The 19,618-nt window shown below is 44.1% G+C and overlaps 1 protein-coding gene across 2 annotated transcripts in view; it reads right to left on the reverse strand.

The window, feature by feature from the left end:
- The window catches only part of SPECC1L (sperm antigen with calponin homology and coiled-coil domains 1 like), a 112,620-nt gene that overhangs the window by 64,968 nt on the left and 28,034 nt on the right, over nt 1–19,618 (reverse strand). The window contains exons 3-6 of one of the 2 annotated variants that reach the window (XM_031442310.2): nt 12,416–12,569; nt 9,305–9,340; nt 7,707–9,223; nt 6,320–6,527 (exon numbers count right to left, since the gene is read on the reverse strand). In XM_031442310.2, the coding sequence (XP_031298170.1) occupies nt 6,320–6,527; nt 7,707–9,223; nt 9,305–9,340; nt 12,416–12,569 (1,915 nt within the window). Of the gene's footprint in view, nt 1–6,319; nt 6,528–7,706; nt 9,341–12,415; nt 12,570–19,618 lie in introns of both variants that reach the window. The other variant, XM_031442311.2, reaches the window with a different exon arrangement.

Consider the following 19,618-nt stretch of genomic DNA (forward strand, 5'->3'; position numbering starts at 1 on the left):
CCTCTGTTGAAAATTGCTTCCCTTTTTTTCCGGTCACATAGGACATACATACCGTTCGATACCTCACATGAGACACACGACAGCCAATCTCACGGCAGCCCACTTCTAACACCTGGTGCCTTGATTCTCAGGTGACACTGTAAGTCACATGGCCATCTCAGACTGATCACAAAACCCCACATTTCATTCATTTCTTCTGCTCTCATCCTTCTCTCTTTACCAGCCTCTCCACTCACGGCCACAGGTGCCCACAAGCCCTGCTCGTCGAAGGGCGCGCGCTGCTGCCACATCTCCGCTCGCACGGAAGGGCGCTGGCGAGCGGCGGCCATCGGCAGCACTGTAAGTGCACGACAAGCGTCTCTGGGGAGTTGGGTTTAAACTCCGCAAACGATGTCTGTAGCTTCACTTTGTAACATAAAGCAATACAAGTGACAACAGTCTTTTTTCCTTGGAAACAAAGAAGTCTTGCTTCAGGTCTCCCTGAGAAGACACTCAGCAAAACTGCCGTCAGCCCAGTGACCCATCACGCCAGGCACACGAAGGCAGCCTCAGCCTTCACTCCGGAGCCTCTAAACGCAGGTCCCCTCTTCAGTTTTTCTAGTGTGAGGGACACTGCCACCTACTGTCTGCAACTCGGAAACAACATTAAATTCTAAGATCTCATTTTTGTTGTTGCTGTTGTTGTTTTTAAGAGAGGGAGGCAATTCGGTTTATTTATTTATTTAATGGAAGTACTAGGGATTGAACCCAGGACCTCATGCATGCATCTCATGCATGCTCTAACACCTCATTTTTTAAAATTACATGTTATAACTCAATTTTACAATGTTAGTTTTAATTCTAGAAATCAGATAAATTTCTGTTTCTCATTGCTCTTAGTCCAACTTGGCTCTGAACAATTCTGGGCACTGCCCTGCCCATTTAATAATGGGGTTCATAATCTTTCCACCCCCAAGACCTACCATCGCCAGTAAATCACCACCAGGCCTCCACTCTGGCTCCAGCTATGTGCCCATCACACCACAGCTACCACAGCACAGGATCAACCTATGGCCCCTGGGGTGTAAAGTCATGGAAGTTTACCTGCCACCTCTCCTGCCCTCCAAATTCAAGAAAACCCTTAGGGTACTGACACCCCAGTACTCAGTCAGACTCTTGCCTCTGGTCAAGGGCCTCCAACTCCCATCAGGTGCAATTTTTAGAGGAAGGCAAAGGACCAGAGAAACCTATTAGTGAAAACTCCACGCCCCAGGGCAGGGGAGCCACGCAGGCACTGTATCCGGCCACCAGGCCATGACTTCACTGCCAAACCAGAATTCCTGAGGCAGGAAGACACAGATGAGTTTCAAACGAACCATTTACTACCTCTTTTTAAAAAACTGCATTCATTTTTATCCACCCCCCCTTAAAAAAAGTGAATATAATGTTTTCCCCTGATTCTAAAAGTAATACAAGCTCACAATAAGAAGAGTGGAGAACAGAAAGAGGCGACAAAAACAAGACTGCCCAGCATCTGCACTTGGCGTGTATCCCTCCAGACTTCGTACGTGTAAATATTTATTTTTTTAAAGAAAAATGAGCCTGTACTATGCATACTGCCTCAGAGGCCTTTCTACTAAGCAGTGGATACTGGACACCTTTATCGCAGCACCTCTGCGGCAGCCACTGGATGTATCATGGTCTGTTTAGCAACCTCCTACTGATGAACAGCCAGAGTAGATCCAACTCCTGTTATAAACACGACGAGGGTCTTACATAGCCGTTTAGATGTTACTTGAAGACACTTCCTAGAAGTGGAAGAAGTGATGAAGGACTATTTGAAACCACCAACAGGATCTGAGTCAACCCTCTAGAAGGTTCTAGCTCAAGAACACAAAACTTTTTTTGGGAAGTCACCAAGTTACAGCATTTCTGGTACAGAATACACTGGAATTCCTTAAGGAGCACCATCATGCCTGGCTACCGTTTCAGTGTAATGCTGTATTTAATATGTTCATGGTTTTGTCACAGAAGTAGGACACTCCCTCTACCTCTAGGGCACGTCTCCCAGCCTGTGCACATGGACTTGCCTGCTTACTTTCCCTGGTGAAGAGGGAGCCACGGGAGGGGCGGGCTGTGCACGTGGGCCAGTAACTAGACTCCCACTGGTGAAAACACAGGCAGTTTCCAAGTTTTCGTGGTGACCAGCAGCTCTGCAGCAAGCATCACACCTGCACAAGCATCTGCAAACTCAACCGCATGTTTCTCAAGAGCAGATTTGCGAGATCACTGTTGTGCTTTAAAATCTTTTTATCAATACTCCAAAAAGGCTATAGCATATGAGAGGACCCTCTTCTCCTCTCTCACATGTTAGCAATCTTTCTAATTGTTCACACGTTTTTGGGAGTCAAGTACCTTTCTGTGCTTTTTCTGGCCTACCTATTCATACACTTGACTTAGCTAATGGGTTATCCCAGCCTTACTGATGTCCAGTCTCTTTATGTATCTGATACGCATTACACATCTTTCTCCCAAAGTCATTTATTTCTAATACTTTGCTGAACTGAAAACTGTAATGTTACATAGTCAAATACGAGACTTCTCCACGAAGGCTTCCCAGGATTCCGCCTTCCAAGCTCTTCCCACCACAGTCCCACAACACTCCTGTTTCTCTGCTCCTTCTCCAACCTCAAGCTACCCTTGCTCACCACTGTCGCCAGTGTTCCATGATTCGGTCAAGCCCTGTGTTGGACATCAGCTGGGCCTCAGTCTCAGGTGCTACAGAGGGCAGGACAGGGGCAGTGCTTCACTGCAGGCAGCCCCAGAGCATTACTGTGCAAACAGCAGGTGGCTGACGCAGGGCCCGAGCTGGACCCGAGATCTCGCTGGTGCCACTGCTCTCAGCACCAATCCGCTCTGGCTTGCCGCACTGGTGGGGAAGTTATTAACTTTATTTCTGGGGGCTCAGCTGAGCTACTTCTTTCTCCTGTTTCTCTTTTAAGCTCTTCTAAGGTATTAAAGTGTCTAAGAAATGCTGGTTGGCCTTTCTTACCTATAAAGGTCAAGGATGATTAATACCAGTGACTTGTGCGTGCTTCTCAACAACTGTGATGTGACTGCTCCGTCCTCAGGCCTCTCCCTTCAACCTAACAACCTGCTACGGCTCGGCTGATGACAGGGGCCGGTGGGGGGGGGGGCGCCCTATGGACGACAGCAGAGACCGGTAGGCCTCAGCTGAGGTGACAGGTGTATGTGGGTTTCACCGCTGGCCACGCTGCCCTCCTCTATGCGGTCTCCCCTCCAGACGGCGGAGGCCAGCAGCTCCCTCAGGTGTAGCACTGATGTCCGCGCGGAGCCCCGAGCACTGCCTTAGGGAAGAGCTGAGCCCCGCAGCAAGCTCACTGGCTCTTCTGTAGCTCTGATTTGTTGTTTAAATGATTCGGTAACTTTTAACATTAGCTGTTAAATTTCTCAGTTCCAGAATACCTACTAGGTTCTTTTTTTTTTTTAAACAGTTTTTCTCTGCTGAGACTTGCTATTTGTTCATCACTACGAGCAGAGTTTCCTCTACTCCCAAGTACAGGGTAACAGCTGTTTTAATGTCCTATCCACTAACTCCAAAGTCAGGATCATTTTGGGGTAAATGAGTGACTGCTAATGGGCACAGGATTTCATTTTGGGGTGATAAAAAAGTTCTAAAACTGACTGTAAGTGCTGGTTGTTAAAGCACTCCACAGAAGAAAATCTCAATTTCTCAGTAAACAGTGTTCTGGCCATCACGCCCCTGCACCAAGGGCTGACTCAGCATCAATCCTGACTGCTAGAATTCTCTAGGGAAAAAAATTAACTCCTATCAGACTCCGGAGATTTGACAATTAATTGTTATGCATGAAACCTGTCTAGATCCAAGTTCCTACAAAAAAGTATACAGAAAACTATGGGACAGCTGGGAAAACCTGCATACGGGCTCTGAGACGAAGCCAAGGAAGTATGACTACCTTTACAGCTCTGACAGCAGCACCGCGGTTAAGAGGACAAGGCTCAGGAGGTGCATGCTCAAGTGTTTGGGACTTAAGTGTCATCAAGTCTGCAGCTTACTGCCACCTGGTTCAGTTGGAGGCACACACACACGGTGAATGCCGCAAAGCGTCAACAACTGTCACACAGCAGTTGGTGCGAACCACCACACTATTCTCCACATGTATTTCTGTTACCTCAATTTTCCATTTCAAAAAACTGGAGAGACACATTACATGGCTAAAAAAGGCTTTATTCAGAATTTTTAGCCATCTGATAATTAAAATCCACATAACGTTAATGTAGTTTTTACTTTGGCAATGATTTGAAAAGTTTTGTCCCAGGAATCCTCATCTAACATTTTTGTAGCTATTACCCTCAATTACCACAAGGTGTTGCTCTTTCCAGGTTCAACTCAAAAAGCTTGCAAGGGAAAAAGGCTGTTACTATCACTAAGCACTAAGTGGAAAATGCACAGAACTTCCAAGACAATCTGAAAATTTTACAACCTCCTACATTTAGGAAGTAAAATTAGATAAATCTCTCAGTTCAGAGACAATGAAATAAAAAGTAGATATAATGTTAAACTAAAAGTTTTTTAAAACTTTATAAGAGAAAGTTCATCGCTATGTCTCTAAGAAACGGTCCCAAGTCAGCTACTTTTGTATCCAGATGCCTTGGAATGTTCTGACTAACCCTGGGGTCAACCTACAGATGCTGGTCAACTAGCCGGAGCTCAGAACTGTCACCAGGCATGCTGAGGGCTTCTGAAAAAGACCCACTCTCTCCTGGAAAGACTTCTAAAGCTGCCCCCCTGACCCACGTCTGTGTCCATGGCACACACGATCTGGCTCCACGCTGCATCTGCCTGTCGATCTTCAGTCAAGTAACAGCCTGCCAGCGCTCAAGGGGCAGCATCACAAACCAGAAGTTTACAAAGCTTGAACCAAGGCGTCCACAAAGGTCACCCCTACCTCCCCGTCCCCGCCTGGCCACCAGTAAAGTGCATTATGACTGAAAATGTGTCCACATTTGAGGAATCTAGATGAAAAACACATAAGAACTTATAAAATGTACTATTCTAAAATAATTTTAAACTTACGAAAACAGTACAAGGAACACCCATACACCCTTATTCAGACCTGCCTACTGTGAACTGTTTACCATTTGTTTTACCATTTGCCACCTCCTATCCCTGACTGTCTGCCTCCACCCCCCAAACTTCCCTGAACCCTTTAAGGATACACGCCATGGTCCTTCACCCATGAATACTCGGTGTGTGGTTCCTACAACAGGGACACTCTTTAACAGAAATGCAGTTTGGTTACCAACCTTGTACACTGATAATGACGTGGCATCTTCCACCCACATTCCAGTTCTGTCCCCACATCCCCGGCCTCTCCCGACAGTCCTGGGGTCAGTCCAGGCACCTGGAGCAACCTGGACTGTCCTGTCTCCTTAGCCTCCTTTAACCTGGAACGTTCCCTCTACCTCAGTCTCTCAGGACATGGGCATTTTTGAGGAATACAGCCCCACCCGCTCTCAGCCGTTGTGGTACAACATTCCTCACTTTTTTCTGTTTACTGTTTCTTTATGATTAACTGAAGTTATGTCTCAGCCAGAACTTGGCCTGGGGATGTCACGTCCAGTATCCACGTCTCTGTCACTGACATGATTGCCTGGTCACTGTAAAATCTCTGGCTGTTTCTTTTCCTCGTTTGCAACATAAAAAAGTCTGTGGGAAGACATTTTAAGATCATGCAAATTTCTGTTCCTCATCCAATTTTCCACACAGAAATGCTCTGTACTATTTTTGCAACTTTTTTACAAGTCTGAATTAATAACAAAATAGTTTTTTTAACTTTTATTTCAAAAAGTGAACAACACAACTTGAAATCTGACTTTCAATTCCACCTGAGCGTAAGCGCTCCATGGAAGGGAGGAAAATCTGACACATAAACAACAGCCTATGCCTGAGGTGTAAGGTTATGAAGCGGGATGTTTGTCGGTCTCAGCACACCTGCATCACTAGACGTGGATAATACATGGCTTCTCCTAAGATCCAGAAAATAATAACCCTGTTACCTTTCCACTTAAATGATCTCCATGATTAAGCTCAGTTTTAAAGTACTGTGTCCATGTAACAGTGCTTCAGGAACAAAGCAGCGGCCAGACCATGAACTGCCGAGGGCAGCACGCTGCACACACAGGTGTCCGGGGCCGCAGGGCTCCTGCCTTGGAACCACCGCCCCCGTCAAGACACCCACCCTCACTGTGTTACTGAACGCAGACTCCTCCCCCGTGTTGGGACGAGAACACTTACTCTCTAGGTCAGAAATGATGAGGTTGTCATGAAGTTTCACTGCCCGGTGCTGCTCAACTTCATCTTCAAGTTCAAAAATGGTTTCTTTCATGTCGCTCCTTTCTGTCTCTTTCTCTTCCAGCTCTGATCTTAATTTCTCTAATGTCATGTTCAAATCTTCTATCTGCTTCTTAGCCTCTTCTTGGAAGGCTCGGTATTCATCTTCTACCTACATAAAGTTGACGGTGCAGGTGAGAAAAGTGAGAGTTGTTCTAAGATACACGCTAGGACAGAGGTACAGTTTCTACAGGAAGCGGGCAGTGAGCTGCTCTGCAGGGACTCAGGGCTGCACATGACACGCCTATTAAGCCTGGTTTGTTGCTACATCACTACAACCATGCTGACATATCGCTGAACTTACTGAGATCATTTCAGGAAACTGGAAATTTTCCCTTCTCCAAAATTTGGACTGAAGGCATGCATCTGATTAATAATTAACATGCTTTCCCACAAAAACGATGTCTGATTTGTGACAGTTTCAATAGCAAATTAAAAATGGAAACAAAAAATTCTCAAATATTGTCACTGTCAAAGTGTTAATTCATAGTGGCCCGCAACATAAATGCTCCAACAAATGACACATCTTCTAAATTGTATCTCTAAGTCATCACTTAAACAAATGAAGGTTTAAATTATTCAAATTTTGGCCAAAGATACACTGTTTCCTACTGTAAAAATCATTAAACAGGAAAAAATGTAAGACAAAATAATTATGCACATAATTATGCACATAAGTCATGCACATAAATACTACATAAGCAAAATGAAAAAACACACTACTGAGCAGCCATGTGGGGCAGAGTCCCAGCCAGAGTGCAGCAACCCTGGGCTGCAGACTCCTCACTATCACGCTGCGTGTAAAACGAGGGGGCTGGGCCAACAAGCTCTAAGGTCCCCCGCAGGGACAAAGCACAGGCCTCTTCGTACCCCGAGAGTATTTTCAACTCACAGAAGAACTCTATTTGAAAAACTACAAACTCAGAAGGATGAGAAGAGACACAGCCCACAGCCTGGGACGCTGGCTCTCCATTTTCCTTACATCAAACCACCTTAGGGAAGAGGATATAAAACTGTACAACACGCTCCCCTGGGCGTCCCCAGAACTCGGGACAACTTCTGTGAGTTGTGACTCTAGCCCCATCCTCTCACAGGCAGGAAAACAGCAACAAAATGCAAGTGAGTGGAAGTGACATCATTTTAAGAACACTTTTTCAGTCCATCCCACTTCAAGAAAAGCATTCTGGAGCTTAAAAAAACGCCAGCTTACAAAGGGCCCATGGCGCGCCAGCACCAGGTGCTGCGGCTGCGCAGCGCGGGCCCAGGACGCTCTCCCCGCTGGGAACGATACCTTTGCGATGGTGTCCTGCAAACGATTGGCTTCATTCCGGGTGTGAGCCAGATCTTCCTGCAGGCTGCCGGCCAGAGCCTCTGCTTTTTCTTTGTCCAGCCTGACGCTCTCCAGGAGATCCTGAATGTCAGACTTGTCTCCGGAGTGGTGGATGGAGTACAGCTCCGCCACCTTCTGCCTCTCGTTCTCCAGCTGGGCCTTCAGGCGGTTCACCTCCACCTGGTCACTGGCCACCGTGGCTTTGTACTCCTCCAGCGAGGCTGCCAAGGCTGCCTTACCCTTCTGCTCAGACTCAATGATCCGCTCCATGTGGTGGTTGCGCTCTTTCAGCGCCCCTATCATTTCCTGAGCCTCCTTGTTGTCCTGCTCTGCCATCTTCAGAGTATTGCTTAAATGCTGCTGGACCCCAAGGAGCTGCTCGCGTTCAAAGCGGGCGTTCTCAGCTAGATCCATGTAGCGCTGTTCCAATTCCATGTAGCGGCCACTTTTCACATCCTCGTCGATGACGTAGGAAATGTGATGCTCATCCAGAAGGGAACGGAAATACTCAATCTGCCGGCTGAAGTGTTCCAACTTATCACTCTGCTGACACAAGGACTCCATGAGAATAACCTTCTCCTCGCCCAGCCTCTCGTTCTCACTGTTCAGCTCCTGGGTAATCTGCTGCAGGTCAGCGAGCTCCTGCAGCGTGGCCTGCAGCTCCTCACTCGTGCTGTGCTGGTTCTCCTCCATCTGGTGTATCCGTTCTGTCAGGCAAGCAACGGACACCTCGCTGGCATTCCCGCTGCTCCCCTTCCGAGACCGCTCCATGCTGGGAATGCCCTCCGACTCTGAGGACGACGGGGCGTCCAGCGCGTCATCGCTGGACGTTAGGGGCTGGTACACCTCGCTGCACTCGCTGTCCAGGTTGTCCATAGAGTTACTGTGCTGGTGGCCCATGAGGGTGTTCTCATCCTGGCTCAAGAGATCCTCCACGGACCCAGGGGCAGAGCCCTCCACCGAGGAAGTCAGAGTCCCTCCTCCATCGCTCTGGTTGCCAGGGGTGATTTCTGGGCTCAGGGACTGGTAGCCAAAGAGCTTCTCGGGGTTGTCTAACCTCTGCTCCAGGGAGAAGCCCAGTGCATTCAGCCTGTCCTTCAGCATCCTGTTCTCATTTTTCAGCTGGTTGAGCTCCTCACGGATGGCAGTGTTCTGCTCCTGCAACTGCAACAAAGTGGACTCGACATCAGTTGGCTGGTGAGCGGTGCCGGCCTCCTTCTCCGCACACTTCTCATCCCCCTCGGGACGGTCCTCGCTAATGCCCAGCTGAGCGCGCATGCCCCGGAGTTCATTTCTCAAGTGTAAAATTTCCACGTCTTTGGTTTTTGCCAACGTGAGAAGATCCTTCACCTTGGCTTCCAAAGCAGCTTTGTCACTGATCTGATTGTCCGATTTGGACTTGCTCATGCGAACATCACAGTCCGCAGCAGTGCGACCGCGGGAACGTTTAGCCAGCGCCACGTCATTAGCTCCCTGACCTGCAGAAGGCAGTTTTTTGCTCTGGTTTAGTCGGGTACGTTCACGTAATCTTTCTCTAGTAGAACTGGACTCTTTATTACCTGTGGAAGTGCTCCGCTTGGTTGAAGAACTTGTGCCTACATGTTTAAAACAAAGAATTTAAGGCAAAAAATTAGCAATAAAGAGGCACAGAGTCATGTTTCAGGTCCAATGTGATGAAATCAAAGGAACTACACACTGATTTTGACCTACATTAATCCTGCCTTAGAGGATTCCTCCAAACCAGAATGTCATTCATCTTCTAATTATCAATGAAAAGGAAGTTATACACTAAACTGTATACTGTAAAAAAGTGAATTTCATAGAGTGTGAATTATATCTCAATAAAGCTGTCACAATGAAAAACAGTTATACACGTGAACTTGAATTCTAAACCACAGCTTTAGACAGGTGGCCCCGGCATAATGTCCTCAGGCAAGCCAGGTGCAGGTGACTCTAGAGATAGTCAGGGAGCAAACCAACTGCAGAGACAGACAGTGAAGGAAGATCACAGACGAACAAGAAAGGGAAAGGCAGCTCTGAACAAGAAAATCTAAGCTAATAATAAGCACAAAAAAATATGATCAAAGTAAATGCAAAAATTTTTCACACCTTAAAATGCCACATAAATAGTACTAATAACAAGAATCATAATGACAGATAACATGGGCTTATACTTGGCTACACATGCACACATTAACACTTCATACACATTCACTTATACAAGCTTCATCACTGTCATCCTGTTTTACAGATGAAGAAACTCATGAAGAGATGTTAAAGGGGGAGAGTGCAGCTCAGTGGGAGAGCACATGCCTAGCATGCACAAAGCCGTGGGTTCAATCCCCAGTCCCTCCATTAAAATAACTAAACCTAATTACTTCCCCAATCCCCCAAAAAACAACAAAAAGAAAACAGATGTTAAATAATTTTCCAGCATCCCACAGGTAATACAGGGATGAACCAAGATTCAAATGCAGGCAGGCAGTGTGGCTCCAAAATCTGCAAACTAACCAGCAGACAATTTTGCCTCTTAGTGTTAGAAGACGATGATGCTAACGTTAAGTTGTAACAGTATGTGAATCACATACGCTGCACGAATCACACTTACTTACTGCTAAAATTTTAAACCTGTGCAAATAACTGACATGATCATGTGTTTAATATAGAAAGGATAGGAGTATGTTTAAATATCCATAAACATTTAAGAAACAGAATATTTTTCACTTTGAAAAACAATACCTAGACCTGATCAATAAACATTTTTAAAGAACCAACTGGTTCTTTATGTGGCAGGCACGAGGCTCCATAGCTAGCAAGGAGCTAAACGTCTACACGATGCGAGAAGAGAGCCCGGGGTCAGGTGTAGAGCAGGGGTAGGAATGCTGGCTGGCCATGAGGCAGACCAGGACGAGGAAGCAGAAGTGAGCCTCGTACACAGGAAGGGGAAAGGAGGTCACAGAGTCAGTGGAAGCAGCGGGGGTAGGTTTCTACAGAGCCCTGAATGCCAGGGGGAGTTCGGTGAGCCGCAGCAATAAACGCTGAGTCAATTTTCCTGAGCAGGGAAGAAACGCAGGGAGAGAGTGCTCTGACGGAAGTTCGCCTAGAGGATGCCACGTACACGTGAGGGAGAAGGAGGAACAGCGAAGGAGGGACATGGCAGGCAGGGCAGCAAGACTAAGGGAAGGCCATATCCCAGGAGCAAGGGCTAGACCTCCTTAAGAGCAAGGAAAAGATAATAAACCAACCACGTGTGCAAACACGTGTGATCTCACCAGGAAACTCTACAGACTAAAGATAGGAGGAGATCTGGATGGCGTTGAAGTATTGGTTTCCTTCTTACCACAGAAGCTGGAGTGTTAAACGTGGTGCCGACCCTGCTCGGGAGGAAAAGACCCAAGTTTAGTCCTCGCTCCGCCACCAGTTCTGCATCCTGGTACAAAACAGGCACCCAGAACACAGTCACTGAGAAAGCAAGGCCGTGGCTCTGAGCAGGAGACTTAAGCTTCCTAAGGGTAGCTTCCACATCCCTAAAATGAAGTTTAAAATAGCCTCCATCTCAGAGGGCCGTCGTGAGGATAAAATGGAATAATGCCTGCAAAGCACAAAGTAAGAGTAAGGACTTCCACGTTTCCTCCTGGCGACCACAGCGCCCTGCTCACAGAGGGGCATGAGCTGGTGGAAGCAAGATTCCCGAGGGTCAAAGCAGGAGAGGGGACAGAAGGCAAGCGTGGACCAGGAAAGAATCCAATACACACAAGAGGGGCGAAGCACCTAAAGATTATGGTCAGCTGTAATTTCTGCCAGTCTGCTCTCATAAGCTTCATCATAAACACATGATCTTAAGTTTATTGGAAGTTTTAAAGTTTTTTTCTATAAGTGTAAGAAGTAAAATATGACAGCATTACTCCTTGGACTACAGAATGAGATCTGAACACAAACTGCTGCTGCTGATGAAGAAAGAATGGCAGAACTGGCATGAACGGACCTGGCCTTGATCATGGAACGAGACAGCCAGCCGATCACCCCCTGGGAAGGAGCAAGGGAAAGGAAACTGGGTCTGTCTCCCCAAGGCTCTGGGTCCAGTGACATTTACAGCCAACAGAGAGAACAAAGGAACATGGCCAAGGACATCACAGGGAAGTGACACCAAAATCCAGATCATGGGAAACTACAGGTCAAACAACCATTTCTACAAAAATTAAATTCCAGGATTCAAAGATTTAAAAAAGAAGATTTAAGACAATTCACCAATACATGGACTTTAAATGAATCTGGTGAATTCTGATCCAAACAAATAAGTAAATAAATATACGTAATTATTTCTAAGACAGCTGGAAATTCACAAACTTACTGAACAATTTATGACTCAAAGAATGACTATTAATTATTTTAAGGACTGATAATGGTATTGAGAATATATTTTTAAAAGAACCCTTATCTTTCAAAGATAATTAAATATTTGTGGACAACACCTAGAATTTGCTTCAAAATAATCCGGGGGAAGGAGGGGGTCACGGAGCTAGGAGCGGCCGCCGGGTGACGAGGGTGATGAGTACTTGGGGTTGAAATACCCGGTACTCTTGCACACGCTTGAAACTTTCTACGATTAGAAGAATTCCCCACTGCTGCACTCAGCCCGTTCAGACAAAGCGGCAGCAGGACGCTCATACCTGTGCCAGTCTTAGACTTGTTCTCCACGGTGCTCATGGTGGGGGCGGGGGCAGAAGGTGCAGTGGAACAGCAGGTGCTTTTTTTTCCTTTGACACCATTGGTCACTGTCACCCCTCCAGCCATCCCAGCTAAAAGGTCATCATTGCTCTTGGTCTAGAAGCAACAGAAAATAAAAACAAGTTGACTAGATGAAGCAAGATTAAATAACATTTTGAGACTAAACAAAGCCCCGGACTTTTATGTCGCGTCCAAGAGCTCTACAAAGACTTTCCAACAGTTACCAAGCAGCGCCTCATGCTGAGCTACAAAAACAGAACCTCTTTACTGGTTTATAAACCATCATGCACTTCTTTTTAAAATATGAAAATCACAATGAACTCAAGATTTGACGGAAGCCTACGTCGGCCCCACGGGCCAGACTCAGCAAGGGGGGGAAACAGTGAAGACGTCCTCCTTGCTACCCTCTCACGCCTGACACAGTTTACAAGCCAGGACATCCGAGAGACATCACACACACTACCTCGGGGAAGTTCGATGCCACCTTACAATGCCTAGAGGGAAACAGTGTCAGGAGTCAGAAACAACCTTCACTGCTCTAAAGTGATTTAACATCTAGAAGAGGTTATGCCAAAATTTATTTTTCTTACCTTATCTAGTTTTTCAGTAGTCTAAATTAAACCAAAATTGAAAGGAGATTTTTTTTTTCAAGGCCTAAGTAATATGAAAATTTTAAAAACTGGAGATTAATGAGTGAGGGTTAGTCAGCCTAAATGACCATATTATTTGAGAAGGACCATTTTGTAATATTTGTTTTTGTTTTATAAAGATGACTGAAAAAATGGGAGCTTCTTAAAAAGAAAACAAACACTCCGGATAACTGGATTGGGTATAAAATTATCCCTTACGAAAAAGAGAAATGAGAGAACACAGGGGAGTTAAAGATCTGTGAGAAAGAAGAAAAACTTATTTTTTTAATAAAAAAACTGAAAGTTTTGCCCATTAAGGTGAAGGCACAAGTTAAGCAGTGGATTTATGCCATTTCCCATCTGGAGCCAGGCTCATCCTCAGATTATCACAATGAATTCATTTCTTCTAAGCAGAATAGCTCATAAATAACTCATCTCTAAAGCCTCTTCTAGTTCTGAATGTCAGGAACTCCGTATGGAGCAGTGCCATTAGGTACTTCAATCTGGCTTTCCAGAAAGATGCAGAACAAGGCTTAATGTTTTAAATGAACTGTCAGAATTAGGCTTTGGTAATTTAGGGCTGTCACATTACAAAAAATCTAGATCACGTAACAAGAAAGGGGGATACTATATTAATCATTAAGGATTGTTCATTTTCTTTAAGACTAGTTTCTCTTAATAAAATTGTTCATCAACTATGATGTAAAAAATCAAGTCACACCTCTTCCCGTCAATTTGCCCCTCCTCTATTAATCAGTAAATAAACTTAGCATACTCTTACGTTTTCATATCATCTTATTTATATTGGTAATTAAAGTTAAAATCATCTTTGAACTAATTTTCCTTCCTCCATGAGTTAAATATTCTTTTCTTTCATAATAATTACATCTAAAGACCACGTACATAGTCCTATAAAAAGTGGCTTAACTGTCACACTTCTGTTTACAATTTGTCTTCAAGTAATGGAAAAGTTAAACATACATCAGAGTACCAAATCAAAATCTATGCAATGATCACAGTAACTATAATAGCACAACACTGGCACACGAATTAACCAGTGGAACAGAACAGAATTCAGAAAAAAACTGTATTTATGACCAAAGAAGCAGTACAGGAAAAATGGATTTTCACTAAGTGGTGCTAGGTCAATTGTATATTCAGAAAGGAAAGAAGAAATAAATCAGCCCTATTTTACACGATATCAAAAACAAATTCTAAGTCTTTCTATTATTCAAAATCCTGAATGATTAAAACAAAAAACTGAAAAATTTGACTAAGTAAAAATTAAAATCTTTTAAAAAATTTAAACTGTATGGCTAAAAAATTATCATAAGCAAAGTTAAAAAAAAAAGGAAAAGAAAAGAAAAGAAACCACACATGAGCAACTAGGTAAGTGTATTTGAAATACCTCACCAGTAAAGGACTAATATCCCTAACACACAAAGAACTCTTAAAAATCATGGGGAAGAAGACCAAAAACCACAAAGAATAGTGAGTAAAGTGCACAATTGCATACAATCAATTCACACAAATGTACAAAACAAGATGGTCAGTCTAACTCACACTAGGAAAAATGCAAACAGACAGCACTGAGCCGCCATGTCCATCAGACCGGCAAGAGGGAGAAAAGCATGACACACCCCTCCGCGAAAGGTGTGGGGGCAGGCTCTCTCATCAGTTCCTGGTGAGGACTCGACTGGACAGACAGAGCCTTACGGAAGGATATGGTGACGTCTAACAATGCTTCATATGCATTTACCTTTTGGCCAGCAATTCTACTTCTAGGAATTCAACTGAAGACACTCCTCCAATAACACAAAAATACATGTGCATAAAGTTATTCATTGCAGCATTGTTTCTAATTGCAAAATACTAGAAACACCTTACAGGTCTATACATGGGAAAGCAGTTGAATAAACTGTAGTACATCCATACAAGGAAATATAAACAGAATGAGAAAGACTGCTAAAAACTGGTATGAAGGTATCTCTAGACTATATTAAGTGAAAAAAAGCAAAGTGTAAAAGTATACCTAATTATGTCAATTTTAGTGTAAGAAAGGGGAAATAAAAAATACACATCTGTTCACTTATGCAAAAAGAAACACAGGAAGGTTAAAGAAAAACTAAATCAGACTGCTCACCTCCAACTGGCAGGCGGGGAGAGTGCGGAGGAGTGGGGGAGGGAGGGCCCCTCTCTGAGCGCATCTCCCAGAGTTGTGACTGAGTGTTTTACATGCTCACGGTAAAGGAGTAGATAAACAAGAGTGGGGGGAGCGCTAAAATGGAACACAATTGAAACAGATGGACCCTATTGCATTTCTAATGACTATTATAATTACATGGGGGAGGGCAGGGGGTAATCCATGTATCTTCTGAACACAGCATTTTGACCATAAATCCTCAAACTCTCAAGCTAAAAACGGAAAAGTATACATTTTGAATGCTAGCTGGCAGATCCATTTTTTGCAGTGGTATCAGTGAGCAAATCTCTATTTTCTGTATATTCTAGGGTTGGTAAAATAAGTAAATCTATTTTGGATAATGAAAGCTACTGTCGGAGGAAGGGATTACAATTGTGGAAAGTGGAAAAGGCTACTATCAACCTTGTATATCAGCTGGAATTGGAAGCATCAGTGTGAACTCTGAGGTTTTAATGCATATAAAGAGAAGCCGATACAGATATTGACACAGATCTGTATGATGCACACATGTGCATACACGTGTGCTTTCCAAAAACAACACTTTCAAAAGCCATGAGCACACTTAGCTTTCAGATGGTGTAAATTCTATCCTCTACTGAAAAGATTAAGGCCTCCTTAAAGACAAGGTTGATTCTAGGGCTGGGCTTGGAAAGTAGGCAATTTACCATGCCAGAGAGAAAGACATTGCTCAAAGAATAAGAGGAACATACCGAAAGGACCTAGGAGCCAGTTGAAGGGACCACCACTGGCCAAACAGGGGACAATCTAAGCATCAAAATAAATGATGCTACTAATTTATAGCTCATTGAATAAGAATCTATGAATCCTCACTAATATAAATGAAAATACAAAATGGGGGAACATAGAAAACTCTTCCTTACAGTAGCATGCCAACTAGTAAATGTAGCAGGAATGACAGAATTAGAAAATTACCATTTGACAAAAATAGTAATAATTCTGGAAAGAATTACCAAAAATTGCTAAAAACTAGGGTGAAAGTTTGATGAGGAAAAAGACATTTACAAAGTGTCCAAGTATTTTTAATAAGATACTTATTTTTACAAAAGGAAACATAGTAACCTGATAATGGAGGAACCTAGCAGACACCATCTTAACCAAATCAACATCACCAGGAATGAAAGACTGACACCCCCGTGCCTCTGGAGACGCTGCGCCAACACACATGCCTTCTGTGGGACTACTGCCCAAACCGTGTCACCCCAATCTAATCACAGGGATACTAACAAACACAAACATGGAGGACAGTCTTCCAAACCAACTGGCGGGGGGAGGGCAGAGCTCAGCGGCAGAGCACGCACTTGGCGTGTATGAGGTCCTGGGCTCCATCCCCAGTGCCTCCGCTGAAATAAATAAATAAATCAACCTAATTACCACCCCCCCACACACACACACACACAAAGAAACATCTTTTAAAAAATCAATTCCAGATAGATTGAGGACCTAAATACACAACGTAAAATAATAAAGCTTCTAGAAAAAATGTATAAGAGACTATCTCCATGACCTCAGGACGGGAAAAGATTTTATAAACAAAACACTCAGACACACACACATAAAAAAAACTGAGCGTAAAGAAAAGATTAACAAACTGGACTATATTAAAATTAGGAACTTCCAAAAGCAAACAAAAAACAAAAAAATAAGAACTTCCATTCATCAAAAGACACAATCAAAGAAGTAGAAAGAAAGCACAGAGTGGGTGAAACGCGTGCAACACAGGTAAATGCCACAGGGCTGACATCTAGAACAGGTGAAGGCCTGGAAGTCAGCACAGAGACACTGCACCACCTCACAGCCGTTAGGATGGCTGCTACCAAAAAGCCTGAAAAGGCAAGCGCCGGCAAGGATCAGAGAAACGGGAACCCTTGTGCACCGTTGGTGGGAATATGAAATAGTGCAGCTGCTATGGAAAATGGTATGGTCGTGCCTCAAAAAATTAAGAACAGAATTACCATATGACCCAGTAATTTCACTTCCGTGTATATACCTAAAAGAACTGAAAGTAGGGTCACCAAAAGGTAGAAGCAACTCAGTATCCCTCAACGGAAAAATGGATACACAAAATGTGATCTATACATAATGATATATTATTCAGCCTTAAAAGGGAAGGAAACTGGGCATATGCTACACTGTAGATGGACTCTGAGGACATTATGCTGAGGTAAATAGGCCAGCCACAAAAATACAAATACTGTATAATTCTACTCATATGAAGTACTCAGACTCACACAGACAGAAAGCAGGACAGTGGTTGCCAGGGACTGGGGTAGCGGGGGTGAGTTGGTGTTTGATGGGGACAGAGTTTCAGTTTGGGAAGATGAGAAGGTTCTGAAGATGCATGGCAGTGAAGGTTACTCAGCAACGTGAATGTTCTTAAGGCCACTGAACTGCACATTTAACAATGGTTAAGATGGTAAATGTTATGCGCATTTTACTACCAAAAAATGGTTGAGAAAAAAGATACCACAGCAGAAAAATGGGCAAGTGATCTGAACAGGCCCTTCACATAAGAGGATATCTACTATACATTAAACACATTAAAAAAAAAAAAAAACATGAAAAAGTGCTTAATCTCATTGATAATATGCAAATGCAGATTAAAGCCACTTTGGAATCCCTTACACACACCTGAACGGATACAATGAAAAGACGGGTGTAAGTGCAGCTGAGACTATTCAAACTGGTAACCACTTCGGAAGCTGATTCAGCCATCTATCTATTAAAGGTGGACACTGTGTACCCTACCAGCCAGTGATTTCACTCCTGGTTATGGAACCAACAGAAATGGGTGCACGTGTGTACAAGAGACATGTGTAAGGATGTTCACAATAGTACTGTTCTAAATGGCCCCAAAGGAAACTCCAGACAGATGTCCATCCACGGCAGGTGAGGTGGATGACCTCGGGTTAGTAGTCAGCAAGGGAGGAGCTGTGCCACAGGTGACAACAGGGTGATATCATGACCGACGCAGAACTAAAAGAACCTCACATCCGAGTACATCTATACAGAGACCCAGAACTGGCAAAATGAACCTCTGGGGAAGAGTTAGGGTGACAGTTACCGCTGGAGAGAATGGGAAGGGACTTAATGAAGTAGGGGAGGAGTCGGGGGCGCTGAGGGGCAGGGAGGCTGTTTCCTGGCCTGGCTGGTGGCCGCAGGTGTGTTCACCCTGCGGAGACTCAGGAAGCCCAACACAGATGCTTTGCGAATCTCTCTGGATGTAGGTTCCACTTCATAAAAAAAGTAAAAACAAAACAAGAAACAACTCTGCACTTTCCAACTTGCCTTTTACACAAAGGTACTTGCAGGCTCTCTGATATTTTTCCCTATTTCTTTTACTTTTTGTTACACAATTTTATAAATATACATATATTCTCACACATACACATCGCCCATAAATAACAGTCCAAAAAATGAAACTGATGAAAGAATAGATTTTTAGCCAACTTTTTAATAACAGATGCAAAACACAAGTCATCTGGTAAAAACAGATAGATACAAATAATGAAATACCACAACCAAAGAGTATATGCTTCTCCGGGTAAAGTCCAAGCTTCAAAGCCTGCATCTTCACCTCAAAATTTAAGATCAGTTTAAAATTTTTACCCTTCAAGTTTCAGAGATGGATTGCTCACTCATACTGTTAATGAACGTTATACTGAAAAGGTATGATCACAAATCATCACTGAGAGTCATCAATCATTTAGATAAACTCTAATCGAAGTAACTGCAGCTTACTAATTCTCATCTATCGATTTTTAGAAAAAGTATCCTCAGGACAATGAAAGCGTATTGCTTCCCAAGGACTAGCTGTGAGCACCTGTGGAGTTCGGGCCTGGAGACTGCCTCGACCTGGAGGTTGTGGCAAAGGCCCCAGGTCAGATGTCAGCCAGCCACTCACAAGAGCAGGAACAATGTGAACAGCAGGAGTGCTTCTTTTCTTATTTACAAAAGCTCCATTCAGAAGTGAGGTGCCCAAATCACAAGGGTCCTTTCCACAACATCTCACTGGATCTACCCTCAAACGAGATTTGAAGCGAGAGAGCAGAGAAGGCGGCCCATGCCCGGCCCCATGAGAGCAGTGATGAGTGTCCTGCGCAGTGACAGAAGCGCGCAGGTCCACAGGGGCGCGTGAGTGTGGACACCACGACTGTACAACGAAACGTCAAAACCTGCACTTGCCTGGTTAGTCACTGACGCTCCACCACTCACAGGGATTTAAGCTGTGGGAGGTGATCACACACTCGAGAAGCACAGTGAACTATGAAAACTTAGAAAAATGAAACATTTAA

The sequence above is a fragment of the Camelus dromedarius genome, chromosome 31 (assembly GCF_036321535.1).
Source record: "Camelus dromedarius isolate mCamDro1 chromosome 31, mCamDro1.pat, whole genome shotgun sequence".
Taxonomy (NCBI): domain Eukaryota; kingdom Metazoa; phylum Chordata; class Mammalia; order Artiodactyla; family Camelidae; genus Camelus; species Camelus dromedarius.